We start from the raw sequence: 10,663 nt of genomic DNA, 5'->3' as shown, positions 1-10,663 counted from the left end.
TTTGAGAGGACTATTTGAAGTGTGTTTTCTTTGCAGGATGTGTGATGATTTAAAAGAGTTGACCTCCAATTTTATATGGTTAAGAAAGAAGTATAATTAAAGTTAGAATAGAGTTTATGTATGCACACATTTTGCTTGATGAAATGCCTAAAAGAAGCATGAGTAGAAGTGGAGAACCTTACTTTATGCAACATTGCACATTTGCAATTCATGAATGCATATAAGAAAGATTCTAGGCATGAGCCATCCATATGCATATGTTTATTTGAGTAATCACCAAAGAAAGAAATATGAAAAATGAGAAAGAAACACTCTAAGAATAGAGATAAAGAAAAGAACTAATTCTCTTAGAATAAAGAGAAAGAAAGAATTAGCACTAGAGAATAAAATGAATAATAAGTACTAAAGAAGAGAAAAGAGAATAGGTTGTGCGATGGGGAGCCCGTGAGTGTAGAAATTATCCGCGTGTAACTGCCATGAGAGAGCGGTCTCCGCCATGAGAGAGAGCGGTCTCCCCCATGAGAGAGCGGAATGAGATTGAGAAAAAGAATTCATATAGCCATGAGAATACATGCGGATGAGGGTTATATGCGTGAGAGAGAGTACACTCACATGGCTAAGGGTTCCGAATCCATGCATCAACCAAAACCGATCGGCAAAAAATAAGAATAAGAATAAGAAAGAATAAGAATTAGAATAAGAAGGAATAAGAATAAGAATAAGAATAAGAAAGAATAAGAATAGGAATAAGAATAAGAAAAGAAAAGAGAGAAAATGCATTGTTATGCTTTAGTGTCTCATTCATGCATGGTTATGATATTCTCCATGGGTGATGAGAATAGAAAGAAAGAAAAGAATAATGAGAGCTAGAAGTAGAGAAAGAACAAGAGAGATTGAATTAGAGAAAGTGACAAGAGTACGAAAAGAATTGAAGAGTAATACACGGGGACTATAAAGTAGAAGATTTACTTACTGAGCATCTTTGTGCTCACCCCGTTGTTTTCTATGTTTTATAGGTCATAGGTGAGGACGTGGTCAGATGGACGTTGGCAACCTGGGAGACTTGGCTACACTGTCCACTATTTTTTAGAGTCTTTTTGTACAAATGATGCTGTACTGTGTAAAGAATGTATTTATTAAGTAAAGAAAATTTTTGGGCCCAACTATTTTGATAAATATACTTGTCTTTTTATTAATATATTTTATGAATATGATAGAAAGAAAGAAGTTGTTACAGACATGCGCTTGAGGACTCCAATGGTGGGTTCAATGAGGACAGTGAAAGATTGGTTTTGATGAGGGAGGCACAAGGAACAAGATGGTGGTGGCGGGGAGTTGCAATAATGCCAAAATCGGTTGGCGACGCAAAAAAGGCAGTCGCAATTGGAGGAGTGGAGATGAAGAAGATGGTTAATTAATGTTATTTGACCATCCTGCCCTTACTTATGAGACACTTTTGACCATTCTATCCTTTTTCACAAAAAAAAATTACAAAACAAAACTGAACTTTGGGTAGTAAAATGGTATTTTAAAAGTCTGAGGGCAGGAAATTTTCATTAAACGATTATCCAGGTGGAAAAAAGTCTTTAACTCTTTTTGTTATTTTAAAAAGCTTATAGGGTGCATTTGGTTTAGGGAATATTATATTACTGAAAATGTTATATTAATGAGAAGATAGATTACTTTGAAAATTACTGTGAGGGTGCGTTTGGATCAGGGTCATATAAGATAACAAGGGTAATTTTAGTTTATTTTGCAAGATTTCATTGTTTGGTTTGCAAGTAATAACATATTACTGGTATCTTTGTTTACAAATAGTGTTTACTGTTGGTAATGTAGGGGGTAATCAGATATCTTCCCCAACGGCTGTTATTAAAAGATTACCGAGGTAATATGATTTTATACCTATTTTGCCCTTAATTAAATATCATTTCGGACACAATTGCCCTCAAATATCTATCAAATAACAATTACGCAACCCACCTATATTTGAGAAATTAGCTAAAATAGCCCAACCACAAAAAGGTTTAAAAGTTAACAAAATACCCCTAGCCACCCAAGACCATCGTCGGCCACTAGCGATAGTCGTTGTAACAGCACACGACCAGCCTGATCTGGTCGGTCGTGCATCCGTAAGGCTATTTCTGGCCATGGATCTGTGGTGCATGGTCGAAAACAACCAAATCAGGCCATTTCACGGCTAAAGATCTGGCCATGGAACGGCCATTTCACAGCCACATTTTTGGCTGTGAAACTGCCATACATCTGGCCATGAGACGGCCATGGATCTGTGATCCATGGTTGAAAATGGCTTTGCCGACGCATGGCTGGCCATATACGGTTGGTCATGCGCCATTTCGTTGACTGCCGGCAACGACCCGTGATAGTGGTTGGTTGTAGGTAGTGGCTTGGGGTGGATGATGGTGATTTTGCTATAAATTAAAGTTTTATATGACTGGGGTGTTATACCAAAATTTCAAATTCAGGAGGTTAAAAAAAATTATTCAAAAAATAATAATTAAAATAATATTATATTGATATTTAAAAAGGAGGGCAATTTAGTAATCTATATAACATACCCACCCATTTATCCTCCCAACCGAACATATAAATATAATATACTCACCAATTTATTCAAACCAATCAAACGCATTTCCTTAAATATTCTCAGTAATCTTCAAGTTAATCTATCTTTCTATTAGTATAACATCCCCCTAAAATAAAACATAATATGATCCAAACACACTTTCAGTGTTATGTTAAATGTGTTTTGTTAAATTTAAATAAATTAGTGGGTATGTTATATTGATATGTTTGGTTGAGAGGAATAAATTGATTAGGTATATTATATAAATTACTGAATTGACCTACTTTTTAAATAATAATATTATTATTATTATTTGGATTATTATTTTAACCTCTTACATTTGAGATTTTGCTAAAACACCCAGCCACAATAAAAGTTTAAATTATAACAAAAACACCCCTACTTACCAAGCTACTGTCGGCCGCCAGCCACCACTATCGGCCATGGCTTGAACGGCACACAATCGACCTAACCCTTTTTGGCCAGATCTATAGTCATTAATGCTAGAAACAGCCAGATCCACGGCTATTTAGCCGTTTTTGACCATCGATCGACAAGATCCGACTAGTCGTGTGCCGTTTTGGCAACGTTGACAGGTAGTGGTGGCCAGATCCGACCATTGGTTTTGGGTAATTTGGTTCAAGTTCAAAGGTAATAATGTCCTAAAAATCTTGTGTATAAGAATATAATAGTCCATGAATATTCTTGTAAATTGTGTTAAGAACAAGGACATTATTGTCTAAAAATTTTAATGGTTAGGAGTAAAATTGTAACAAAATTAAGATTTCCAAGTAATCTCAGAATACATAAGAAAAAAATAGTATTTAGATTACCACTTATATAACCAATAGTGATTACTATTGGTTTTGAAATATTACTGGAATTTTATATTACTTGATAATCAAACATGATAATGTCAGTAATATGAGATCACATTATTAGAGTAATGGGAGATAACCCAAACCAAACATCCCCATAGAGTTTTGCTATTACTTCATACCAGAGGTCAGTGTCCTTAAGTCATATGCTATGAATATATGTGTGTACATATGATTATTAACATTATAAAATTCATATGACATATATAAATTAATATATATTTTTTTTAATAAAAAGCATAATCTTGGGAATTAGAGTAGACTGAGTTTAAACCTAAATGTATCTTAAGTTTAATTACATTATAACAAGAATCTATAAATTTAGTGTGTGTAATATAATGTATTTGGAAGGTGATTTCGTTTTAACTCATTTATTTCTTCGTTCGGTTGATAAATAAAATGATGTTGAATTTTGGTAGCTTTAAAAAATAGTTATTTAGGTTGATTTACCTTAACCAAAGCTAAGCAAAAGAAAGAGGAGTTGAGTTTTGCAATTATGCCCCTCTATTAGGCGAAATTAAACTTTGATGTGTGGCTCTTAGTGAAATGGAGTGCTTGGCACGTCCAAATCTTTGTATAGATATAGACTAATTGTGGGCTTTTTGCGGGCCGATCAGGCCCACAAGCCCGGTGTCAAGTTGATTTTCATTGACTAATGACTATTCAAATCCGAGGATCTCACCTCCCAATAATACTATAAATATAAATAAATTTTACAGACAGAAAATAAATGAAAGAAATTCCTTGTATCTATTCTTCCATTCATTTTATGTTATATGACTTTGTATAAAAGATTTTGTAAGATTTTTTTTATATATATAGTATTACTTTTCACTTTAATATAATTTATACTCAAAGTTGGATCCTATTCAACTTTATTAGAAGAAGTCTGATCTTATTTTAACATACTTATAATATAATCGTGTTCAAAGGTAATGTGTAATTTGAAAGGATAACAATAGTTGGCGTATGTTGTAATAAACTATCAGAAACTAAAAAAATTTATACAGATTTAGAGTAAATATCGTAGTTTTCAATCTAAACATTTTACACAATATATATGTAGTTACAAAGACCAATTTTTATAAATCGAATTCAAAGTCTATCCTCTAATCTAATAATATGTGTAATTCGGGAATGATTATCAATAAAACTTATAAAAAAAAAGTTTATTAGAGTAACATTTATTAAAGTAAAATTTGTTTATTTACACCTTTTTAATAGTTTAATTGTTTTAAATTTAAAATAATAAATTATATTTTTTTAAGCTCTATTTTGAAAAATCAGTACAAAATTGACAGTTATGAATCAGTTATTCAATAGTTAAATTATTTCAAATTTAATGAAAAACCATACAAAATCTGACTGTTACAAATCTTTTCGGACTGGGAATTGGTTGACTACTCACACAGATACTAGTCCCTACACAATCGCAGCTTCCCGCGACAACAATGGTGAGAGCGGCGGTGCGAGATTCCCCTCCTCCTACAAAGAAGAAGAAACAGGATGAGAAGCACGTGGAGCGTACGCGCCTCAAAACCATTGCCGTCAAGAAGAAGATGCTCTCAGTGATTCCAGCCAAGGGTTTCACGCCTCTAAACCCCACTAATCAGGTCATCAAACACCACGGTAAAGACATTATTCGCAAATCGTCGCAGCGGAGGAACCGCTTCCTGTTCTCATTTCCCGGTCTTCTTGCACCTTGTGGCGGCGGTGGCAAGATCGGTGAACTGAAGAATTTGGGTACCCAGAACCCTGTTCTTTACCTTGATTTTCCTCAGGTATGTTTAGTTTGGGGTAAATTCTGTTTGGGCCCCTTACGTTTGAGCTCTTACTCAGACCCCCCGTCCCCCAACCCCGCCCCCCACCCACCCCCCCACCCCCCCTTCGTTTTTTAAAATTTGAGCTGAATTTTTTTCACATTTCTTTAAGTTTATGTGAATTATGAAGAGATTTCAGGAAGTTTAGGGTATTTTTGGTTTGTGGGTACATATTTTTCAGATCACTTAATGTTAGAATTAATTAAGATGGACTCGTTTGGTTTGAAAAATTGGTAGAGGTAGGAGAGGATTGTGATAAAGTCTATAGAGCTCAAGGAAGGTCTTTGAAAATTTCGTAAGGAAAAGCTTTAAGGAGGTTATGGATGAATTTCTGAGTTAATGTGGTTTACTATTCCTGTATTTTAGCCGAGCTTTGGGTGGGTTATTGTTGTTTGTTAGGAGGAAAGGTTCATTTATTATTTATTAGTTGCTTTTAGATTTTAAGGTTTATGATGAATTTTGACATTGATGAAATTTGTTTGTACTTTATACAATCTTTACCTTTTCCACGATCTTATAAAGAATAGCTTGAAATGAGATCATGTACGCTTGTATGTTTATCTCAATTGCTTTGTGAATTATTTTAGGGTCAAATGAAGCTGTTTGGAACTATCGTGTACCCAGAGAACAGGTACTTGACTTTGCAGTTTTCTAGAGGTGGGAAGAACGTCATATGTGAAGATTATTTTGATAACCTGGTTTGTGTTTCTGTCCCCTTCTCCTTTCTGAGTTTGTTTTTTCATGAGTATATGTTAATTTTTTGAACCAAATGTTATTGCTATTGTTATTTTTGTTATTGTTGTCTTGGATGGGATGTCTCATGTTAAATTCAGTAGTAAGGGCAACGGAGTGACAAGCTTATTTCCTTGTCACAAGGAAAGTATCACTTTGTAAAGCATTACAGTGCAAAATGCTTTACTGTTTATTCAATAAAAAGTTGATGAACCAATCAACTTTTATCGTGTTTAAGATCTCGGTTTGTGAATATTTTGGGATTTTTTGGGAGATGTAATTTTGTTTGTTCTTCCATCTGAAATGCATTTAACACTGCCAGCGAAATTGAACCTGATCATCACCTAGCTGCTCAGATAAGGTGGCACCTTAGAGGCAAGGTGGCTTAACTAACATGTTTGCCTTTGGTGCCTATGTGAGCATCTCGCTCATGCGAGGCACTTGAAGGGAGAGAGAGAAGAGTCAGATAGTCCTGTGAACTTTGGGGCTATTTGTAAAAAAGAGTTTGGATTTTGCTTTAGCAAAGCTCATAAATTAGTGAGAGGATGATGATCAGCCACCAAGAAAACATCTGCCTTCCATAAAAGTTCATATCTCAATGATTGAGGCCTATCCTTTTTGTATTATATTGATTTTTATATGCTAATATGGATCACGTGTACTTTAGGAATCAAGTTCAAAACTCAATGCACAGAATTACTTTCTGTGATAGATGATTGATGTGAATTTAGTACTTTCTAGGCAATATCAAATAACACCCCTTGCTCTGTGCCTAAAATTCATTTCTTTTTTCATTTTTTCGTGGTAAAAAAGTTGTAACTTGTAAATGATAAATGAAGACGAAGGAAATTTATTTTGAATCATGCAAATTCCTACATTTACCAATTCCATTCTTGTAGAAATATGTTTAATTGAAAACACATTCATTCTTGATTTCCTGTACTTCCTTGACTGCTGAAAATAATTCATACTTTTCACATGACTTTGTGCTGTATGCGTGCCATGATTTTTGGCTAGGGTTCATTATTACTATTTTTATTTTCTTAATCCCTTTCTTAGGGCCAAAATTTTAATGATGTACATGTTTAAGTTTGAAACTTTTTGTTTTTCCCTTCTCCTCTTCCCTTTTATGATTTTAATCGGTTCTAGATATGTTTATCACTTATCATTTGTTTGCTATGATTTCAATCTAGCTTTTGGGGCAGTTTCAATTGTTCTTCATTATCATATTGACTTGTGATATTTCCAGATTGTGTTTTCTGATGCATGGTGGATTGGGAAAAAATATGAGAATCCAGATGAACTTCGACTTGAGTTTCCAAAAGAACTAAGTGAGGTTGGATATTTTCACATAGTTGGAATTGTATAGAGCTTTTTTTTTTTTTTTTTTTTGTCTTTCTCTTGTTTCAACATACTTAAAAGATAGTTCCTCTGATGACCCTTAAGTGGTTTTTGGTTTCAGGGACAAAATTTGGAGCAAAACTTCAAAGGTGGTGTGGGTGCAGCATCTGTAAATAAGCAAGGTGTTTTGAAGAGTGTAATGAAAGGTTCAGAGGAAGAGTCCACTGAACTTGAGTCTGAAGATGATATTTCAGATGTTGAAATGAAATTTAAAGATAAGATGGAAGTGACGCCTGTTCGACACTCTGAGAGAACTGCTGGAAAAAGATTCATGTATGAACCTAATTTTTTTCATTTACTTGACCTGCTTAGCTGATGTAAAGATGTCAGCAGCTGCAATTATCTATATGTTGCCCAAAATATTATGATTTAAGCATCAACTTACAGTCCTAGTTGGCGTGGCTGATTGAGTTGTTGTTATTGGTTGACTAGTCAGGAATTTATCAGGATATATTTTTTTTGCAGAACTTACAAAATGATTCTCAGAAGATTTAATTCCCTCAACTTATATGCTGATTTTTCGTTTGTTCTGATAATTTAATAAATATCTAGCATAATATTACTATGATCCATGTTTTTATATGAGGCAAAAATTATGATGGGCATTTTCCTGTAGAATAGATCATGTAAGACGAACTCTTGTGTTGATTCTTGTGATTGGATGTCATGATATGGCATGTCCTGTTTATTGTCTATTAATCTTTGTGATTAGATTAGTACATCATAATATGTGATTCTGTTTTTGATAAAGTTAGATGTTTAAGGAAGATTTTTTGCTTTTAATTTAATTAAAATAGGGAAAGTTTTATTGACTTCCCTTGAGGTTTGAATTTATTTTATTTTTAATTTGATAGGAAAAAAAGAATTTTATTAACAAAAAAGATATTTGAATATGTACATGTAGGTGAACTAGCTGTCTACAGGGAGATAAAAAAATGTAACTTACTGATGTCTTTTATTGATTTAGATTTGCAGAAGTTTCTTCAGAAGATGATCCTGCTGGAAGTGATGCTGATGTGTCTGAGGGAGATGAAAAGAAAGGTGATATTTCAACCAGCAAAAAAACTAATGGTAAATACCTAGATTTAATTGACATTGATTTGTTTCTTGTTCAACATTACAGCCTTTTCATTTTAACTTGCTATATTGAATTTTGGAACTTTCATTATTTGTGTGTAAAATCGCTCACACTTTACATTGCATCAACTATATATTGATTCGAAACAAGTTTAATCATCTATACAGCCAGTAAGTCTTAAGAACTTATCTAATGTTGCTGTTGCAGTGACTAAGTCCAAGCAACCCTCAACCAGTCATCGTGGTGTACTTGTCCAAACAACCATATCAACATTATTCAATAAAGTGGAGGAAAAGGTAACTATAATAGTTTGTCATGTGATAACTGAAAGTTTGCTGTGTTTGTGGACAATGATTATAAATATTTGTTGAATATGTATTTTGATGAGCAATGCAGACTGTTAGATCTCAATTTCAAATAGTTCTCTTTTCTTTTCCCTTTTGCTTTTTATAAGTTCGTGTTTCAAGTATGGTTTGTCTATATGTTTATCATGATAACTGCTTAATGGTAATGAAGGTTTCAGACTAACTTGGATTATCCTTGTTGCAGGCTGAAGACCCTCAGAAAAAGGGAAAACTGAACACTGAAAAATCCACTGGTTAGTTTGTCTGTCTGTCCCTCTCGTCAAAAGATTTTATTTTTGGTGCACATGGAATGGTATGGGTAGATCTGTGTGTGTCATGTGGTTTGATGATTAACAGTTTTAGATCTAGAAAGGGGAGGATATAAAGAGGATTAACTATACTTACAAGCCAGTTGATGACAGTTCAACTCCCCAAGACCAACTGGATTGCCGCCTTGGAACTAATAGCGAGAACAGATTCATGATGCTTGCTCCATTCTGAAACTTTTAGCAAACATGTCATCTAATCTTTTTCTTTTTCCTCCTTTAGTTATATATCTGGCTTCTGAATTTTTCAATTCTTTGAACATGTAGGGACAGAAAGTACAGCTAAGGAGAACGAATATGAGGTATCGTTTTTTATGGTTTTTCTTTATGCTGTTGTTTCTGTTCTTTTAACCAGAATTTGCATTTTGTAATGTTGTAGAATTATAATAATATTTAGATTCTCCATGTTATAAGATTGGCTTGCGTGACACTATTGTCAACACTATTGCGAGGCTTTGCTCTATATCATAACTTTGAAAGAAAACAGAGAGCAGGATGTTATTTAGAATTTAATAATTGAGTCAAGCAAGTAAGAATTGGAACTTTATAATGAAGTACTTGAAGAATTCTTGGCTTTATTTTGCATGATTTGTGGATACAAGTTCACTTATATTAAACTAGCATTCTCCATTGTTCTTCAATGTGGTTAAAGTTGTGTTTTCTTTTGCAGTTTGGAGATGAAAACATTGCAGGATGCTCAAGCCCTCAGGTTCGACTTCCCATCAACTATTTTTGTGTATTCTTTTCACAATAACTTTTGGTGTAACTTGAAACTGTCTTGGAAATTGCTACCAATAGTTTCGGGGTACTCTGGATTCCACTATTATGCAGCAATGCTTCTCATGTATCTGAGTCTCTTATTTAAAAATTCATGAAAAACATTGACCAATGTTTACTCATTTGCTGGTTTTCTCAATTCATTTCTAATTCAACCTGTTCAGGCTTCAAATGGAAGTGGAGGTTGGGCTGCTTTTTGAGATATGACACAAATGCAAGTGTTACAGAAAAAATGCCAAATCAAGTCTCAAGCATGAGTATTACTCCTCGGCATAAACGTGGCAGCGGGGGAGAATTTCAGAAGTTTCGAAGAACAAACTTACTTCTCTAATCGTGTCGTAGAAATTGGCAAATATAGCTACAATCATAGTTGAATCCAACAATTATCACCATTGTTGCAATGTCCAAAGAGAGAGTTATGAGTGAAATATTGTCTGCTTGCTCAAAAGTGGCTACCTTACAGAGCTCTGCTTGTGTGAAATAAGAAGATAGATGTTGTACTTAGTACTTGATACACAGTTGTTCTTCCAAATAACCTTAACTTGTTATGTAAACTAAGATGTGTTATTGATGTAGTAATTTTAGCAGCCCTTGTTAATTGTTTGTTTGCTTCTGACATTTTAGGGATATGAATTTGTTTTTTTAAATTTTCGTGCAGTAAGTGTTCGGTTATGAATCTTGCTTTTTTTATTAAAAAAAAAAAAAAAAAAAAAAACATTT

The 10,663-nt window shown here is 33.8% G+C and overlaps 1 protein-coding gene across 1 annotated transcript; it reads left to right on the top strand.

The window, feature by feature from the left end:
- Positions 1-4,785: 4,785 nt before the first annotated feature.
- LOC116124283 (DNA-binding protein RHL1) lies at positions 4,786-10,565 on the top strand. Its single transcript, XM_031409975.1, has 10 exons — positions 4,786-5,246; positions 5,873-5,983; positions 7,267-7,353; positions 7,480-7,691; positions 8,386-8,489; positions 8,704-8,792; positions 9,046-9,094; positions 9,434-9,468; positions 9,837-9,875; positions 10,108-10,565. The coding sequence occupies exons 1-10, from the start codon at positions 4,917-4,919 to the stop codon at positions 10,141-10,143; spliced, it is 1,092 nt and encodes a 363-aa protein (XP_031265835.1). The 5' UTR covers positions 4,786-4,916; the 3' UTR covers positions 10,144-10,565.
- The last annotated feature ends 98 nt before the right edge of the window (positions 10,566-10,663 follow it).

This window comes from Pistacia vera, unplaced genomic scaffold (genome assembly GCF_008641045.1).
Source record: "Pistacia vera cultivar Batoury unplaced genomic scaffold, PisVer_v2 Contig151, whole genome shotgun sequence".
In the NCBI taxonomy this organism is placed as follows: domain Eukaryota; kingdom Viridiplantae; phylum Streptophyta; class Magnoliopsida; order Sapindales; family Anacardiaceae; genus Pistacia; species Pistacia vera.
This window is presented reverse-complemented; position numbering and strand designations above follow the sequence as displayed.

What these genes read in the sequence shown, in the direction of transcription:
- LOC116124283 (XM_031409975.1), top strand. Translation starts at nt 4,917, where the DNA reads ATGGTGAGAGCGGCGGTGCGAGATTCCCCTCCTCCTACAAAGAAGAAG. An exon ending in TTTACCTTGATTTTCCTCAG is followed by an intron (nt 5,247 to 5,872) that starts GTATGTTTAGTT and finishes GAATTATTTTAG; the next exon opens with GGTCAAATGAAGCTGTTTGG. An exon ending in CAGGATGCTCAAGCCCTCAG is followed by an intron (nt 9,876 to 10,107) that starts GTTCGACTTCCC and finishes CAACCTGTTCAG; the next exon opens with GCTTCAAATGGAAGTGGAGG.